General features: G+C 38.0%; 3 protein-coding genes across 8 annotated transcripts; 1 reads left to right on the top strand and 2 right to left on the bottom strand.

Moving 5' to 3' along the window:
- The first annotated feature begins 1,357 nt into the window (after nucleotides 1-1,357).
- GTF3A (general transcription factor IIIA) lies at nucleotides 1,358-10,771 on the top strand. Of its 3 annotated transcripts, none has more exons than XM_039356667.1 (9): nucleotides 1,358-2,011; nucleotides 3,344-3,444; nucleotides 3,852-3,942; nucleotides 4,775-4,863; nucleotides 5,613-5,686; nucleotides 6,914-6,997; nucleotides 8,391-8,563; nucleotides 8,674-8,761; nucleotides 10,551-10,690. In XM_039356667.1, the coding sequence occupies exons 1-8, from the start codon at nucleotides 1,787-1,789 to the stop codon at nucleotides 8,737-8,739; spliced, it is 903 nt and encodes a 300-aa protein (XP_039212601.1). In that variant the 5' UTR covers nucleotides 1,358-1,786; the 3' UTR covers nucleotides 8,740-8,761; nucleotides 10,551-10,690. The 3 variants fall into 3 exon arrangements, with proteins under 3 accessions (XP_039212601.1, XP_039212590.1, XP_039212580.1); XM_039356656.1 differs by having other exon boundaries at nucleotides 1,373-2,011; nucleotides 8,702-8,761; nucleotides 10,551-10,771; XM_039356646.1 differs by having other exon boundaries at nucleotides 1,379-2,011; nucleotides 8,391-8,620; nucleotides 8,702-8,761; nucleotides 10,551-10,771.
- On the bottom strand, nucleotides 8,668-14,732 carry MTIF3 (mitochondrial translational initiation factor 3). 4 transcript variants are annotated; one of them, XM_039356706.1, is made up of 4 exons: nucleotides 13,313-13,400; nucleotides 12,238-12,695; nucleotides 11,764-11,918; nucleotides 8,668-9,452 (listed from the first exon to the last, which is right to left on the bottom strand). In XM_039356706.1, exons 1-4 carry the CDS (start codon nucleotides 13,330-13,332, stop codon nucleotides 9,375-9,377), a joined length of 711 nt encoding a protein of 236 aa, XP_039212640.1. In that variant the 5' UTR covers nucleotides 13,333-13,400; the 3' UTR covers nucleotides 8,668-9,374. The 4 variants fall into 4 exon arrangements, with proteins under 4 accessions (XP_039212640.1, XP_039212631.1, XP_039212622.1 ...); XM_039356697.1 differs by lacking the exon at nucleotides 8,668-9,452 and adding an exon at nucleotides 10,694-11,097 and having other exon boundaries at nucleotides 13,313-13,373; XM_039356688.1 differs by lacking the exons at nucleotides 8,668-9,452; nucleotides 13,313-13,400 and adding exons at nucleotides 10,843-11,097; nucleotides 14,635-14,732 and having other exon boundaries at nucleotides 11,740-11,918.
- A 3,226-nt stretch (nucleotides 14,733-17,958) lies between these two features.
- LOC120314059 (elongation factor 1-alpha 1-like) lies at nucleotides 17,959-18,681 on the bottom strand. Its single transcript, XM_039356719.1, has one exon. It carries the CDS (start codon nucleotides 18,664-18,666, stop codon nucleotides 17,974-17,976), a length of 693 nt encoding a protein of 230 aa, XP_039212653.1. The 5' UTR covers nucleotides 18,667-18,681; the 3' UTR covers nucleotides 17,959-17,973.
- Between the last annotated feature and the right edge of the window lie 357 nt (nucleotides 18,682-19,038).

Below are 19,038 nucleotides of genomic sequence, written 5' to 3' on the forward strand. Positions count from 1 at the left end.
TCTGGGGTGAAAATAGGTTTTTGTCATCAAATACACTACAATGCTTTCTAAATATTTTGGGAATAAATACAGATTTTCACTGCTACTACTTCAAAATAATCTTAGAGAATTTAAACTGAAATTATCTTCTCTCTTATCAGCTCTCTTTAGTTCCTTAATTTCATCAACTTTAAGATGTGTAGACTTCAATTCCCACAGTTGGGCAAGGCAGTTAAAAATGTTGCTTCTTCTATTTTCTTAAAAATCTGGCTTTACAATGCCTATATAGGAATGTTTAGAATGCAGTTAAATGTTCCCAGTGCTTTTTTTGTTAAAAAAAAAAAAAGTGCCAGAACTCATACACGTCATACAACCCACCTTGCCTACCCTACAAGGTTCCATCCAAAAAACATTCCGGAACTCCATTCTAGGCGTTCTTTGACAAAAAAAGCCCTGGATGTCCCAATGTGATGTTAAATAAACAGTGGAATCTGTCCTTTAGTGAATGAATTTCAAAGGAAAATTTTATATGAAACATTAACATTTTAATTTTCAGGAAGTTAGACTTTATTCAAAAAGGAAGTTTCCTAACATATCACAATTTTGCTAGTGTGGTAAAATGCAATTCTGCTTATTAATAATAAGCCACATACAAGTTTACTAAATAAATAAATAAAATTTTATATAGACCTTGTGGGCCAAGATGGGCAAGCTTTAATCAAAGTCACAAGCTCACATCTTGCTGCACATTATTTCAATCTGCTTAGTACTGTTGAAGGAACACTGGCAGACAGAAAATAGAATGGAAGGCATATCCACTTTATATTAAAACGTCTCTTAAAATTGTGATTATTTATATATTGCTGTTTAGGAGAATTCTTTCAAAGCATTTTAAGCGTGATCTAAGCCAGACATGTCAAACACAAAGCCCAGGGGCCAGAAGCAACCCGTGAAGTGGTTTCATGTGGCCTATGAAGCCATCCTGGAAACAGTGAGGGAACAGCTCCCACTGCCTTGGCCCTGGCTGGCTGGGAGCCAATGTACAATTTTGTGGTGGCCAACTATGCTGAAACGCATTCAGTCTTAGCCCCACAAGGCCGTCTGGAAACAGCAAGGAACCAGCCCCTGCTATGTTGACCCTGCCCCTGGGCACATGCTGGGGAGGTGCCACCCTTTGTGAGGAATGAAGAAATGGACCATGCCTTGGCACTTGCCCCAGTCTCCCCCCCTTCTGTCAGAGACCCTCAGATCTGTCCCACTGCTACCCAGGCCCCCTTGAAGTGAACGATGTAGAGCTGGCCACCCCCCACTCCATCCCGATAGGCCACACCCACCCTGGCCACACCCACCCAGCCCTCCAAGGGCAACCACAATGCTGATGCGGCCCTCAATGAAATTGAATTTGACACCTCCCATCTAAGCAGTTGGAAACTGAATTGCAATTAAATATTTGAAAGCAAGAAAGCTTCGAAAGGCTGGTGGTAATTATTTTATAAGGGTCAATGAAGAGTCGGGCCAAATACGAGTCCCTGTTTGAGCAGTTTAGAAGAGTTTTAAAAATCCACAGGAGGAAAAAAAAAAAAAAGAGAAGTCAAACTGAACAACCCACGAAACGGCCCAACTTGAGCCAACGCCCCCTTAGGAGAAACAGAAACGTAGCAGCGCGCATGCGCCAGAACGATTTCCCCTCTCTTCACGCAGTCTCCGCGGTAGGACCCGCGTTTTCTTAAGAAGGAGGTTCCTAATTGTTAAGCTTCAGAAAGCGTGAAGCACGAATATAGGAGAGGTGGAGTTACGGCACAATCACATGATTTATGGTCCAAAGATGGCCGGAGAGGACTTCGTTGTCGGGGAGGCCGCTGCCGCCGCCGCTACTACCACGACTCAGTCTCCGAAGCACAAACATTCTCATCTTGGGGGGAGCCGTTTCCGTCCTCAGGAGCAGATATTCATCTGCTCGTTCCCATTTTGCGATGCCACCTTCAACCGGGGCTGGAAACTGGACGCACACCTGTGTCGGCACACGGGACAGGTACGGGAGAATGAAGGGGGGGTGGGGGCTAAAAAGGGTACCTGGCGAGCAGGAGCTAGAGCGGTGATTGGGTTATTGCTCGGAAAACATTTTCCGGGACGACCAACCGTTGGCCCGGAGTGCTGGGCGGAGGGCGGAAACAGAGCCTTGCGGAAGGAGTGCGGCAGTTTCCATTGGAACGTGAGAGGTGGGCGAATGACCAATCAGTAAGAAGTAACTTTGTGATAGAGCGGTATTGAGAAGCACATGCGCGACGGTTACTATGGGAACTGAGGTGTTTGTTGGTTTCTTTGGTTTGGCGTCTGTTTCTCTGGGTTACTCGTACCGCAAATAATTATGAATAGGTGGACCATGACCATCGCCTGACCTCAGTTAGGCTGAAAAATCCGGGTGCTGGTCAAAAATAGAAATTGCCTTTGGGCACGAGGCCAAAGGAATGAAACTTGGACTTAAACATACTGGTATATACCATGAATTAAATTACTGGTATTTCTTTTATTAAATCTCTTCGGCTCCTTACAAAAGTGGGGAGATCCAAATTTCCAAGTACTTAATCTGATGTATTAGTTTTAATTTTACATATTCTGTTCTTAACTAATTGATATTAACGTGGGATAAAAATATAATGAAAACTTGTATACAAATTTTACTGTAGAATGGTGATGGACTATATGCAACTCATTTTACACTGGGTTGACAGTTTTAACTGCTGCTTCTTGGTCCCCAGAATCATTTGAAGAAGCAAATTAACCTACTATCTTCTCCTCAGTGCTAAGTTGTGTATTTTCGACTAGGCATTCAGGTAAATAAAGGTTAGCAGAGAAGATAAAATACTAGTACTAGTTGTTCTCTATTGGGGCATTATGGGTTTAAGCTGGACAACCAAAAAAAAAAGTGGTCCTCTCATCAGGACCTATTAGGAAACAAAGTACCCTAAGTCAGGATTTTAATCACTGTCAAGTATCCTTAATGTGTGTTACTCTGTTATCCTTTTGTTTTAAAAACATTGTTTTTTCATATAAATTATGGATCAATTTTGATGGCTGAAAATGAATTATGGGAATGTTTGAGTAACTGGAAGGTTTGCTGCTTGTTCATTGTGAATCAGGTCTGTGAATTGACCAAGTTCCTGTTAAGACCGGATTGACAAAATGAGAAATTTCTAATATAACTCTGAGAAAATAATAGTTGCTCATCACCAACAGAAAAGGAAGTAGAAAAAAATGGACATGAATGGGAGCTGAGAAAGCAAGTAGACATTTAAAAAGAGAATTAAAACATTTTTAAAATCTTTTTTTTATTTTAATTTTATTTTATTTTTAATTTTACCAGCGACCCTTTGTTTGCATTTTTGAAGGCTGTGGAAAAGGCTTCACTAGAGGTTTCCACCTTAAGCGTCATTTTCTTACACACACTGGAGAAAAACAATTTGTGTAAGTATATTATCATTTGGGCAACAAAAGTCCTAAACAATTCTGACACTAGTTTGTATAGTTCTAGAATTTAGTGAATTATTCATATATCTCAGTGTTATCAAGGTAACAATAGTAATAATTGTGTAAAATAACTAGATTGCAAGGTTTTTTATTGACTGAAAGTATATTAGTATGTTATGTTGTACTGCTGACAACATAAAAAATAATATTTTATTTAGGTAGATGTTGATAGATAGTTTATGTATTTAGAATGATGTAGTTTACATGTTAAACATAAGTCTAAGCTTATCGGCTTAAACCAGTGTGTATATTTTTAGCAAGTTACTTAAAATCAGATATTTGTTTTAGATACATCTACTACAATGTATTCATTTTTGTTTGATTATACTTTAATATTTGTATAGATGCACAGTAGATGGTTGCAATAAAAAGTTTATAACAAAATCAAATTTGAACAAGCATGTTCTACGGAGACATCATCAGAGAAAATATGTAGTAAGTGCCTCTATTTCTTTGCTACTTCATTCCAGACATTAGGAAATAGTTCTTGAAATTTGTGTAATTTAGTGAAGTCAACTGAACTCTGGCATTCCTAATGGCATCCTAATGTGTTAGACTTGTTGCCATAATCTTTAACCAGATTGATTAAGGGCCAGGTTGATGGTATATTGAAGTCTCCAACATCTGTTGGAAGTCTCCAGCATCTGGAAAGCATAATGCTTTGGTAACTGTTGGCTATTTCACCTATACTAACCATGGTTGAAGTTCTACATCAGTGTTTCCCAAACTTGACAATTTTAAGGCATGAGGACTTCAACTCCCAGAATTCCACAGCCAGCGTTGCTGGCTGTGGAATTCTGGGAGTTGAAGTCCTCATGCCTTAAAATTGTCAAGTTTGGGAAACACTGTAATCTACATCATAAGCCTTAATCAATTGGTTTAGAAAGTTTTGTGAACTTAGTTTATCTTGCATGCTTAGGTTGTAGATCAGTAAGCCTATCCCACTCCTCCTGCTCTCCTTTGCAGTAACAGAAGATGGTGTACAATCCTTATAGATTGCAGTTTGTTAAATATGATAAGAGACAAGGGATTTTTTTTTCTTGCCATAGTGGGCAGGTTACATTCTGAAAGAGGTTTGTTTATGCAAATTAATTGCAGCCTTGGTGCACTCTCTAAACTACATTGGATTAATTACTGATAATTTGGAGTCCTTTTTGCTAATTTGTACAATTATATAGTAAGCCTTTTGATAAATGATAAAGTATATCATAATTTATGAGTTTATTGTGAGTTTCTCTGACTGTAATCAAATTGATTTTCCAAACAGTGTGACTTTGAAAATTGTGGGCAATCTTTTAAAAAGCACCAGCAGTTAAAAATACATCAGTCTCAACACACTGGTGAACCATTTTTCAAGTAAGTGAAACATTTTGACACTTTGCCTATTTAGTTAAAATCTGAGAATGAATTTTATTAATAACTTTAAGGATACCTGCAAGTAGGAATTAGAAATTGTTACAATAAGGAAGATATTATTAAAGGTCTTCAGATAGGGTTGGCATATAATATGTGACAGGAAATATTAAGCTCACTGCTCATTCCTCTCTCTGATCTGGTGAACATTATACTTTTAACATTTTAGTATGAAAATTGGTACCTCATATAAAAACAGTATACATTCATATTCTGAAGTACTTTTTCTGAGAAAATACTTGTTCAATTACAAGTACCAGTTTTCACACTTGTTATTTTCTGTCCCCTCTTCTTCGATTGTTTAAATTGACCTGAGTTTTGTACTTTCCAACCACAGTATCTGACTAAGCACCTCAGAAATTTCCAGTTTTAACTTTGGCTTGTGTTTATTATTTATTTAGTAGACAATGTCTGTTAAATTTACTTAATGTAGTTTTACATCAAAATACATAAAACTAAACATAATCTGTGAATTTAAGGGGATATATATGTAGCATTTCCTCAGTCATATTTTTGCCTTCCTGATCTGAACACAGAGAAGCTTTTCTGAATGTTTTTACTGAAAGGTGATGTTACACAATGAAGAACTGAAGGAAAAAAATTGCTTTCAGTCGCAAGAGAGTTTATACCTCACAGTTTATAAGCAGTGATCTCTATTTCCATTTTGAGCGACTGTGTTTGTTGTCCCACAGATGTGGTCATGAAGAATGTGGAAAGCGCTTTTCTTCACCCAGCCATTTAAAACGTCATGAGAAGATTCATCAAGGTAATTATTCCTTTGTTTCAGTAATGCTAAAAGAGTAAGAATTGGGATAATGTAGTTGTTTTAACCATGATTAGTTGAATAAGCTACACTAAAGGAATTCACACAAGAGTCGGAAACAAACAACATATTATATAAATTAGACAAGGTGCAATGAGTTGAGGTGCAATGCAAATAAAAAGTGTAGATCAAATGAGAGAAATCTGAAATAAAGTAGTTTTTTAAAAATAGTAAATAAGCATAGAAAGTGCAGATGTTGGCTATAAAATCCTAAGTTGAGGCCATGTGATGTCTCACTTAATAGCCTGCAGTGATTTGCTTAACAGCGGAATGGGAAATGATGTATAAGTCTGTCACAATCATGTAATGTTTCACTTACTAACTTTGCTGGTACCAATTGTAATCACTAAGGAATGTCTACATCTGTAAAGGAATTGCAAAGATATGGCACCATCTTTTTGAATTCTCTTTTTGAAAGTCTCTTTAGAGTGGCTCTCTTATTGGGAAGTTTGTCTTAAAAGTAACATGTTTTAGAAAGTTCATCCACTTGATTAATGATAGTTGCCGAGTCTGTGTTGCCTTGTTTAATGCTCATTTATACCCCATATGTTCATTGTTTTTAACCCTAGCTCATAGTAAGCAGCTGTACTTGCACTTGCTATACTAAGATTCTGCAAGTGAGTCAGTTTTTTTTACTCCCCTTTGCACAGCTGGAGAATAAGAGCTTGCTGTCGTAACTCCCAGTTTCTTTTACTATGGCTGTGCAAATGAAATGTGAGGATTTGCAGTTCAGTGACATCTAAACAATTATATTTCTTCTGCCCTGCCCCGTTATAAGCAGAAGGCACTATGCAAAATAAGGAGCAAGGCCCTAGACCAGGGGTGTCAAACTCACAATGTCACGTGATGTATCGCAATATGTCGCGACGTATCGTGACCTTTTCCCCATTACCAGAGCTGGGGTGGGCACGGTTTCGGCATGACGCATCGGTTTGACACCCCTGCCCTAGACTGTGAGTTCAAGTCTTGCCTTAGTCCTGAAAGCCAGCTGTGTCACCTTGGGCCAGTCACTCTCTCAGCCCAAACCAGCTCCCAGGGTGGTGGTTGTGGGGAAAATAGGAGAAAGATTTGTTTAATATGTTCACTGCCTTGAATTATTTGTAAAAATAATAACGATGTAAAATATGCATTTATTTTTTTGAAGCCAGTTAACATCAGTTTTTGTTATAGGTTATGCATGCAAAAAAGAGAGTTGTTTGTTTGTTGGAAAAACCTGGTCAGAATACCTGAAACACATGAGACTCAGTCATGTGGGTAAGTTTTAAAGTTGCTGTAGAGTTACTTTCATAATTGAGGCAGCATACATTGATTGATAAACATATCTTAAAAGTTATGCAGTAATCCTGTTATTTAAAAAGAAGCTAATTCATGTTAGAGCTCCATTGAATATTTCTTCTGCTACAAGTAGAGCTGGACTTACGACCAACATTTTTGTTGCTAAGCAAGACAGTTGTTAAGTGAGTTTTGCCCCATGTTACAATCTTTCTTGCCACAATTGTGAAATGAATCAGTTGCAGATGCTAAATTAGTAACATGGTTAAGTGAAACTGGCTTGCCCATTGACTTTGCTTGTCAGAAGGTCGCAAAAGGTGATCACCTGACCCTGGGTCATTGCAACTATGATAAATACATGCCAGTTGCCAAGCATCCAAATTTTGATCACATGACCATTGAAATCCTACAATAGTTGTGTGAAAAACTGTCAAAAGTCACTTTTTTTAGTGCCGTTGTAATTTTGAATTGTCACTAAATTTGAATTGTCACTAAAGTTGACGACTACCTGTGCTCTATTTCCATCTTTATGAATAAAATAAAGATTTTCCATAAATAGAATATATCAATTGTTGATTCACAGCTTCTCACAAATACGTGTGATGAATATGTAGATACTTACAATAGAAGTGCAAGAATAAGACATGCTTATAGGACACACAGAAGGTTCAGTGGGTCCACTGTCCTGTTTTCCAGCTGTGACTAGCTAGATAAGTTTGAAAAGTCCACAAGAAGCATGTGATGTAATCAGACTCATCTGTTTCTATGGATTGGTATTCAGAAATGTGTCTGATCCTCAAGTAACATATAAACATAGCAGCTGTACTCCTATTCAGATGCTCTATAAATGGTTTGATTTGTTCTTAAATTTGAAGCGTTGCCTATCATGTATATATGTATCATTTGTTCTTTAGAACTGGACAACTAATAAATTCAAATAAAGTAACCACTTAAACCAGGAATGCCCAGCTTTTTGGCTTGCCACTTGGACCATACATAAGATATATAATATAGTTAATGTATATGAATACACATAATATTAAGTTTATAGTCTTGTGGGCCTGCATTACCGCTGTCCAAGATCACATGTGGCTGTTGGCTGCTGGTTGGACACTCCTGATTTAAATCAAATTCTCTTCTCCTGAAATTGTATCACAGCTATGCAATCCAGGAAAAAAAAAAGTTGCTTAGAGAAATTATGAGAGCATTTCTCAAATTCAAAGTATCTTTCCTTTCTGAACCTGAATGCTGCACAACTATTATTTAATATAGTGGTCAAAGTAATGCACTGATAGTAACATTGTTCTTTGGGAAGAAATTTAAAGAATTATGCTTAGGACTCTGCTTCTGCCTCTTGTTTTTCCTTTTCCACTAGAACCAGTTACCTGTCAAGTGTGTTCCAAAACATTGACTCGCAAAGATTATCTGAAATGTCACATGAAAACACATGCCGTTGACAGAGAAGTTTTTAAATGTCCAAAGGAGGGCTGTAAAAGAACATACACAACTGTGTTCAACCTTCAAAGTCATATTCACTCATTTCATGAGGCAAGAAAACCTTTTATGTGTGACCACCCTGGCTGCGGGAAGATTTTTGCAATGAAAGTAGGCATTTTAAACACTATTACTTGATAAATATTGTTCATCTTCTATTTCAGGTCATAAAAATATTTTTATTCTTTACAGCAAAGCCTCATAAGGCACATGGTACTACACGATCCTAATAAGAAAAGGTTGGACAAAAAAGTAAGTCACATTCTTAACTAGTAGGAGCTTAGAAAAACGGAACAAATATATAATTTTGAACATGAAACACACTGCATTCCAGAAGTTCTCCTGAACTTCTCTGAATAAGTCATGGTTTGGTCAAAACAAAATCCAGAACATTTTTGTACTTCTGGGCTCAGCTAAACAAAATATAGATTTTCTTGTTCTTAAGTCTGAACAAAGCTTACAGAGATCCTGAAATGATTTTATGGCAAGTAGGTCAGGCTTCATCAGCCCATTGTGCCCTCTCTACCCTTTTCTCAATATGATATGTCCCAATAGCCCAAATACTTCCATGATCTTCCTAGCTCCTCCTTTATTTCCTTCACCAATGTCTTTGGCTGTTTCCAATCATTATTTCTCCAAAATATTTTTGCATGTAAAAGCTGTGTTTCAGTCCATATCTGGAATAATTCAACTTTGGTCCAGATCTGGACCCAATGTACTAGTTCTGATTGGATCAATCTATCTGAAATTATCTGCTCTGATACAAATCTTTTGCAACTGTATAATAACTAGTAAGATTCTCTTGTGGAAGGGTTGTACAGGCAATTCTTATTCATGATAGTCATGTTCTCTAAAATTGCCCCGACTACTGAATTAATGAATGCTCAAACCTCAGCTGGGATGTGTATGTTGGATGATTCCAATATTTTGTCCCTCTGCATGTCTGAAAATAAATGGAAGAGCACTGTGTATTGGTTTTGAGTTACAAAAGCATTTTCCCAAACAAGTGAATTCACATATGCAGAATATACAAATAAAGAGAATTGCCTGTACAAACTTCAGTAGAGTTTATGCAAAGTGGTTCAGTTTAATCATGATGATTCAAGTCATCAAGAAAAGAGACTGGTCTCATTTAAGCTTTCATGAAGATTTTCTTAAAGCTTATGCAGTCTTGACCTTTCAATTGTTGATGATAATTAGAAGATTATTTGCTATTGACAAGGGGGTGTGTGTAGGGGGGAGATTAAAGGGCAAAATGGGAATTTTAAGCATTGCAGAGGCTTAAAGTATTTGACCCGTTTTCTAGTGGGAAAAATAGGGCTGAGTTTGGAAGGTTTTCAGAGTTTTTAGGAATAGATACCTTAATCCTCTGTAAGACTTAAGAGTCCCACCTTGTTTTCACCTACTCCAAAAAACCCTCTGAAACCTCTCCCCATACAGTCTGGAAGCAGTAAATAGTGTCTGGGATGGCTGGGACAGGAGGGGGGGGGCTAACTTGACATATTTATAGCACTCTGATCAGTTTATAGAATCAGTATATTGTCCCCAACAATCTGGATCCTCATTTTACCAACTTCAGAAGCATGGAAGGCTGTGTCTGTCGTTAAAATACTTATAGGCATCAGCCTTCCCAGATCTTCAGAATAGTGCCACTCTTAAGTCTGTTATCTGCTATCAATGTAACCACATTGGGAATTTTTGCCATTATTCCAAGATATCCTGAGGGCATTAAATGTAGGGTCTTTTGTATCCCAGCCTTTCAATCTCTACCTGAGATTAAGTAGAGAAAGATAGAATCTTTTGCTCAGCTTTGGTGATTTTCCTGGGTTGCTTCTTCCTGCTTTAGTTAGCCTTTTCCCTCCTTCCAAATTTCCCTCCCTCCTTCCAAATTGATTTAAAGTTCCCTTAATTCTGTTCTGATATTCCAAAACCCAGTTGACAAAACTGGAAGTCACAATTTTATTCTTAACTGTTCTCAGTTTTTAATGACAAAAAAAGGATATTCCATTACAGTTCTTTCTTTTGGACCTTGCTTCCTCAGAAACCACAGCAAAAGCGGAGCCTGGCCTCTCACCTCAGTGGATATATCCCTCCAAAAGTAGAGCGAAGAAATTTATCTTCAGTGGAAGAATCTGTACCCGCATCTGTAGCAAGCTGCAAACAGCAGGCTGCTGATGGCTGAAATGCTATTCGTTGACAACAGTTTTAAATGTACCTAACAGTCATCATGAGACATGCCCACAGGAAATGGCTTTGAGAAGGTGGTCATTGCCAAGTTTATAGAATTGGTACAGAAGGCCAATCTATATTGGTACAGGAACGACAAAATGACTTATATTCTTTTTCCGTTCCATTTGTAGGAGAAAAAACGATCACTGCTTGGTTACATCTGAGTCCATAACGTTGCTTCCATTCTTCTGAATGTCTTCATTCTTCTGAATGTTTTTCACAAGATTTAATTTCTGGATCTCTTTCTTTGATAAATGTCTCAATATACAAGTACTCCTTCCTTCTGCAGCAATAGAGGGCATGGAGTGATACGTGGCTTTCTCACGCATCGTATCCAAAATCTTATCAAAAAATGTTAACTGAAAATAAGACGAATTGGCTTAATGAACAGTTTGAATATTTTTTGCATCAATTAAGGGATGTTGTTACATACAAGTCACTCTATTTTATACAAATAAAATACCCCAATGATCCTGAAACTGGCAAACCAAAATTCAAAGAGTTTATAAATACTGGTTTGCAGATGAAAGTTGTATTCCTAGCTTTCTGAAAATGTACAGCTGGTACTGCTCCCAACTTTACTCTCTGTGAAGCTCGCTACAACTTACAATTTCTAAGTCAAGCACCCAAGAGTGTTGATTTTAAACTAATATATACTTTCTGGTTTTAATGATGCTTCCTTCAAGTAACGTAATTCCAATTATGTAGCAATAAATGGGAAAGGATATTATTTCACTGACAAATGTAGCAGTAGGCAGTGCAAAGCAAATAAACTTTTACTCTTTTGACCCAGATGAAACCACTTCCTGGCAATCCTTACCCTTCAGACCGAGAGCCTAAAGCCCCCCCTTGGTGATGCTGAATTACAAGCAGCCCAGCCTCCATTACAATAGTGAAAGATGCTGGGAAGTGAAACGCTATTTTTTTTTTTTCCATTTGGCAGGAAAAAGTGATTTTAGAAACCAACTTAGAATACTATGATCTCTGCCAAAAGATCATACCTCAAAATGTTCCAATAAGCTTACCATCTTTTCAGGTCCATCTGAAATAGATTTTTGATGCAGCATAATTTTCACATGGTACTTCTTGTCAATCCATTCTTGAATTTGTTTTACTTTTGTACTGAAATCGTGTTGCTCTGTAACTGTGGACATTTTAATGATCTTCTGTTGAACAGGCCCTGTTAAAATAAGACCATGAGTTAAACTACTTCCTTTCAATTTGTTAATAGGATATAGTTCACTTCAGTTAAAAAATAAAAACAAACACATACACAAACATACACACACACCCCAGTCTTGTCCAATTTAATGAGGACATGCCCTTGTCCTATGTGGAAATCAAATAAAATGAAATATGGCCTTACAAAACTCGGCCCACCCCTGGTTTAATGTATTATGCAAGCCAGGCTACCATGGCTAAATTAACCAAAGCTTATAATAAACTGAGACTTGGCATAACATCTGAATTGCCATATCTTTCACAGAAATTATGCATACCTGCTTTGGGGCTGGCTTTCTCATCTCTAATTTTGAGGCGCTCTTCATAAATTTGTTTTCCTGTCATTAGTCTATACTTGGGTGGATCTGTTTTCTCAGACAACAGGACAAGATTCATCCCTCTTTCATCCATGATGCGAAGTACATTTGCCCTATGCATTTCTCCCATGTCTTCGCCATTCTCATCAATTAGTTGTATCTTGTTGTGTGGGATTCTCCTCCCCACACTTTCAAATATTTCTCTGGCATTTTTCTTTTTTGTTTTCTCTTCAATGACTTTTGTACAGAATGCTCGACTGTAAGAGCCTTTCTTATCGTGTACTGCTTTTAGCCAAACCTGAGCTACTGCTGTATGTTTCTCTGGCTGCATTGTGAAGCTGGCAATATACCGAGTTATGGAATTCACTTCTTTCCTTCCAGCCAGATCCATTAATTTCTTCAGGTATAAAGACGTCATTCTAGGATGGGAGCAGAAAATAAAACATATAACCATACAATCAAAATTTATTATTTTTAAGTTCATTGTCAAGTTACCTTTTTAATTTAAAAATATCATGTAAAGTTGCAGTGTTTGAAATTTAATTTTAAAAAGTTTCCAAACTTCTAAAAACATGTTTTTAAGACCCCTTGACAAAGAAAATATTAAACTGTTAAATGCTGAAAAACATTTAGTATAGTTCATTTTTATTGAGTATTTCAATAAAGTGTACCTATACGCAAAATATTAAAAATGCAACACAGAGATATAAGAATTGTGTGTATAAAATACTTACAACCCATATGACAATAAGGCTATCTATGTACTGACACCATTTTAAATTTAAACAGCATGTTAAGCTATGGTTGCTTAATACTGGGTTATTGAATAAACTGCTAGTCTAAATTTTAAGCTTATAAGCTATGGCTTAATTAATAAATGAGATCAAAAATAAGGAAATCATTTAAGCTTAGCCTGATCTAACTCAGGGTCCCTAACCCCCAAGCCGTAGCCCACTACTGGACAGTGAACCATTCAAAACTGGTTCAATAGTGGCTATATAACGATCCAAAAATTGCAGCCTTATAAGAAACGTACATTATGTAAGTTTTGTGCATGTATCGCCTGTGAAGTTAGAGCAGTCTTTGTTTAACCAGATGTCCCAATATGTTGAACTCCTGTAATTTCTTTAAAATATGCTTAAAGGAATACTTCTGTGAGAAATTTCTGTTCAACCTTTCAGGAACATCTCAATGAGGTATTTTCTTGTCAAAACCTGTTTTCAGTAATGATTAGAGCAGGCCATAGAGCATGTTAAAAACAATTCACAGATCTCTGAAGAAGAAGCAAAACTAGTGATAGAAAATTGCATGAATACGAATAAACTTTTAAAAAGCTTTTTGGTTTTATTCTGTCATAGAATTCCTTGCAGAATCCTTGGATTCTGCTGGATGCAGTTTAAGAAAACCATGATCCAGAGCAGGGGTGTCAAGCTGTCGGCCCATGGGCCAGATGCATCATAGCAAAACCGCACCCACCCCATTGCCAGCAATGGCAAAGAAGTCGCAATACGTTGCAACTTTACGTGATGTTGCGAGTTTGACACCCCTGATCCAGAGTCATTTTATTCCTAAATTTAAACTACAAGACTGTAGCAATAAATGTATTTTTATCATCTCATTAGTATTGGGGCGGTGACTTCCAAATTTATGTTCTCCATAAGTGAAGCAGTGACAAAAGAATCTCTGAGGATAAAGGTATTCACATACTACCTTTATACAATTAATTTTTCTAAGTGCACTATGGGGTTGAAAAGGTTTCAGGTTTTGAAACGCATTGCCAAACAAAAAGGGACAGGAGACAGTTTGTGCAACAGAAAACGTGGATTTAGTAAAGACCAGCTGTAGGCCTGCAACTGGCTAGTTGTTTCTGAGGCACCTGGGATTCCATTCGTCCAAGCCAAAACTATGGGGTTGTTGCGATCATAGCTTCTGCACCTTGCACTTCAAGCGTTAACTCTCTTGGTGGCAAAACCTATTACTCCCTGCAGAAGATCCCTGGTTCAAAGCCTTAACTTGCCCGGGACGGGCTAAAACAACCCTAACTTGGCGATTTTATGTTATGTGGACTTCAACTCTTAGACATCTTACACATCCACACTCTTTAAAGGCTGAGAAGTTAGGTTACAGTGCAGTAGGCAAATGCAGGCACGAAGGTCACTTGAACCGTTAATGCGAAGACAGCCAGGGTCCATCCCAAGCTAGGCGATCCAGGATGGCTCTTTCCTAACTCCTTTCATAGAAATAACTCCATTTGGGGCTTCTTTAAAAAGAAAACAAATTCTGCAAATGTAGGTGCTAGGAATACCCTTCCAGGGTTCCCTGCCTCGCCCGGGGAATCACTGCAAGGTAAATTCTCACCTGATGCGGAAGCCACACTGCAGCAACGAGAAGGAAGGGGCGGAGATGCCAGAGAGGAAGAGGAGGAGCTAAGGGGCGGGGTTAAAACCACCCGAGGCGCTTTCTGCAGAGAGTCTCAGACGTGTGCGTTTGTGGTTGGACAAAAGTAGTTTTTGCAAGGCAGCTGAATCTTTTTTGTGTTTTGCTTGAAAGCGTTTCGCTTCTCATCCAAGAAGTTTCCTCAGTTCTGGATGAGAAGCGAGACCTTTTCACGCAAAAGCATCTTCGGGGCTTCCTGGGCGCTCTTCTTTTGGCGCTTTTGGTTCCTTGGAACTGTCTCCTCGGAGATCTCACGTCAATGGGGGGGGGGAGCTGCTTCCTTGCGCATGCGCGCTGCTCTTTTGTCGACGCACTTGTGCTGGGTCGGTTGTTTCCCCAGCAAGCGGCTGGAGCTGACAGGTGCGAGCTTGCGTGTCGCTCCGACTCCTTATTCATGGGGGTTGGGTGTCCACCTTTCCTGTCCGGCAGACAGTGGAACAGAGGTGGAAGGGCGTGTTCCACATCTGGGGAGGAACGCAGAGTCTTGTGGGAGTGAGCAGCCGCCCGCTCTCTCGCCAGCCCTCTGGCTTTGGCGGGGCGGACGAGGGGGACCCGCACGGAGGAAGGGGACAAGCGAACCGTTCGGGCGTTATCTTTGTTTTGGCAGGGGTCCGTTCTCCGAGCTTGCTGTTTAGAATGGGCCCCTGCCAAAAGCTGCAATCCAAGCTAGAATATTCTCCGCAATCTCCTGCTCGCGGTTTAAGCGGAGAAGGAAGTTAAGGAAATTTGGGTGAGCTAACAAGCAGTTAGGACTGGCGATTGATCTTTGCAACCGCCGTTTGCCTTGCCTCGCAAAAGAGCCAGTGATCGCTGTCTAGAGTCCTCCTCCATCTTTGCCGCTGCTTCGTTGCAAAAGTTCACCCGATCCCACTGTCCCCTTCTTCGCTTGTGTTCACTACTTCAGGAAGCAAGCAATTGCAAACCAGTCCCGAAGTCTTGCCAAGAAAACTGCAGGGATTTTTCCAGGCATTCGCCAAGAATCAAAACTGACTGGAATCCCTTCCTCTTCGCCCCAAATGATAAACCATGGATTAAAAGCCACCCGCTCATGAAACCCACTAAATTCAAGTAAATCACATTATGGGTTAAAATGTTATGCAGGAAATACGACTTGCTTATTCGAGGCTTGGCATATTCTGTGATTCCAGCCCTTTTTCTTCTGCTAGAGCAGCGTTTCTCCTTAGCAATTTTAAGATGTGTGGATTTCAACTTGGCTAAGAATGATGTGCTAAACAAAAAAGCAAAAATGGACAATTAAGTTAAATTTAATCTAAAGTTAACTAAAAGTATAATGTATTACCTGTATTTAACATTTTCCTTTTCTGTCACATTAAAAATTATATAGTGCAGCTTAATTTAGAGAAAGAAGAATTAAGTATGCCTGTTGGAGATTAAACCTCTCTCAGGTCAGATATGCTAGAACGGGTCCCCAACCCCCAGTTTCTGGACTGGTAGCGGGCCGCGCCATGCCAGCGTCTGCACAAACAAGCAAAGCCCCATCCACGGGATGCAGGCAGTACACAAAACCACGCACTCTCTGGTGGAAAGAGATGGAACTGGTCCCTGGTGCCCAAAAAATTGAGGACCTCTGTGCTAGAATATAGTTCCTGTGATCCCCAGTCAGCATAAAAATACGGCATTTTTCACTGTCTTGATGGCCATCCTACACAACTAGAATAAAATAACTGTTTTGTGTAATGCTGCAGAGGGCACTGCTGCCTTTGTCTTGAGAAGAAACTGCTGCAGAAGTTTAGAAGCTTCAGCTAGGACCTTCATTCAGATATGTTTATGGGAATATACCATGTGAATGGAGATGTTGTGGGAGGTGTATTATTTCATAGCTTTCTCTTATGGTGCATTTTATCCTCTTGATTATTTGCTGCTTTAGACATTGTGCAGAAAGCAGGATGTAGATTGCAAAATTTAGCACTTTGAATTGGATTGGAAAAGGAGGAGAGCACACCAGAATTGGTGGGTTCTCTGTTAGCTCTACGATATCTGGCTGCAGAAAAATGAACCGTTACTACATGCTGTCTTTGCTGGCATCTACACGTCATTAGGAATTTTGTAGCTTAGTTGTTATTTGCTTATCTTTTTTTAAAATGTTTTTTAAAATATATATTTTATTATTTTTTTTAACATAATCATCTTGATATTTGGTAAACAGCGTGTTGTCTGGGTTTATATTTACAAACAGTAGCAATTAGTTTCTATAATTCCGTAATCCACATAGTTGCTTTCCTTGATTTTCTCTTCTTCCAATAATATTCTCATTTATCAACCTTAAATTAGTCCATTTCTTAGTATTTTGATAGATAACAATTGAAATAAACATTTTCCTAGTATTTTTTTATTAAAAGTTTTTGCAATTTTACAATAAAATCCCCCTCCCACTACCTCCCTGCCCTCCCAAAAAAACCCTCCCCCCCTCTTCCCAGAGCTGAATACAGGGTTAACTAGAACTAAGAATACAAAACATTTAAACTTAAGTAAACCTCAAACAAAAGTTACATTAAAAAAAATCCAATATATATATATATATAATAAAAAGTCCAATATATATATATGTATATATAATAAAAAATACTTATTATCTTAAACTTTAAACTTTAAACATAAATTATTCAAAAGCTAAATAATATCTTTTAATGTCATACTTATACTGTATAAAGTTTATCCATCTTTTCCACACCAAGAGATATTTCTCTTGCGATTGATCTTTCAAATAAGCCGAAATTTTTGCCATTTCAGATAAATAAGAAACTTTAAAAAACCATTCCTCCAAAGTAGGCAAAAATTCCTTCTTCCAATATTGTCCTATCAACAACCTTGCCGCTGTAATTAAATTTAACATTAAAATAATTTCTTTATCATCACAATCAACAATAATACCTAACAAAAACAATTGTGGAGTGAATTTTATCCTTCTCTTAAAATTTTTTTGAATATTCCACCATATCTTTATCCAAAAAGCTTTTTTGCTTTTACATGACCACCAAATATGATAATACGTTGCATCCAAACAACCACATCTCCAACATTTAGGTTGCAAATTTGAATACATACGAGACATCTTTTGTGGATCAAGGTGCCATCTATAAAACATTTTATAAAAATTTTCCCGTAAATTTTGAGCTTGCATGAATTTAACATTCCTCACCCAAATTATCTCCCATGTTTCTAATAAAACCGGCTCATCAAAATTTTGAGCCCATTTAACCATGCAATCTTTAACTAATTCTGTTTCTGAATCCAATTCCACTAATACATCATAACAGAACGACAATCAATTTTTTCCTTCAGCTCGGCAAACTTGCAAGCAATATGAGCAGTATGACAATCCAGAACAGGGGCATAGCCAGCATTGATTTGGCCTGGATGGTTCAGGATGATAACCTGTGCTGTGAATCCAGCAGCTTCCATTGGTGGATCATTTTTGCTATCTCCAGCAACATTACCACGACGGACATCTTTTACAGATACATTCTTTACATTGAAGCCAACATTGTCACCAGGCAGAGCTTCACTTAGGGCCTCATGATGCATCTCAACAGATTTTACTTCAGTTGTAACATTAACTGGAGCAAATGTTACCACCATGCCTGGTTTTAGAATGCCAGTTTCCACACGACCGACTGGAACAGTACCAATCCCACCAATTTTGTAGACATCCTGAAGTGGCAGGTGTAGAGGTTTGTCAGTTGGACGAGTTGGTGGCAAGATAGAGTCCAGAGCTTCCAGCAGTGTAGTTCCACTAGCACTACCATCTTTACGAGTCACCTTCCACCCTTTGAACCAGGGTATATTAGAGCTAGGTTCCAACATGTTATCTCCATTCCAGCCTGAAATTGGCACAAAGGCCACTGTATCTGGATTGTAGCCGATTTTCTTTATGTACGTGCTGACTTCTTTGACAATTTCCTCATATCTCTTCTGGCTGTAAGGTGGCGACATTTTCCTAGTATTCTACAAGTAACAACTGCATCAGTGTGAAGCTTCTTTTCTAATTAATCATCTTAATCACCTTATCATAGATCCTGTTTTTAAAGTTCGTATTTAAATTTATTTTCCCCTCAATGTTCAAAAACATTTGTACCTGCTAAGATTTTCTTAGAGTTAATTACACTTAACTATTTAAGTCTTTTTCCTCATATAAGCCATCCCAACAATTTTACATTTCTCATATCTTAAAACAAAAACAAAAAGAGAAGAAAAAAATGAATGAAATAATATACTACTTGAAAAATATGTCCCTCTTAAGCTAAGATACATTTTATGTTCAAAAAAAATTTCTATTCTTTTTAACCATATTCAAACAAATATTTA

This window comes from Crotalus tigris, unplaced genomic scaffold (assembly GCF_016545835.1).
Source record: "Crotalus tigris isolate CLP2741 ecotype Arizona unplaced genomic scaffold, ASM1654583v1 scf7180000017573.2180621, whole genome shotgun sequence".
Classification (NCBI taxonomy): Eukaryota; Metazoa; Chordata; class Lepidosauria; order Squamata; family Viperidae; genus Crotalus; species Crotalus tigris.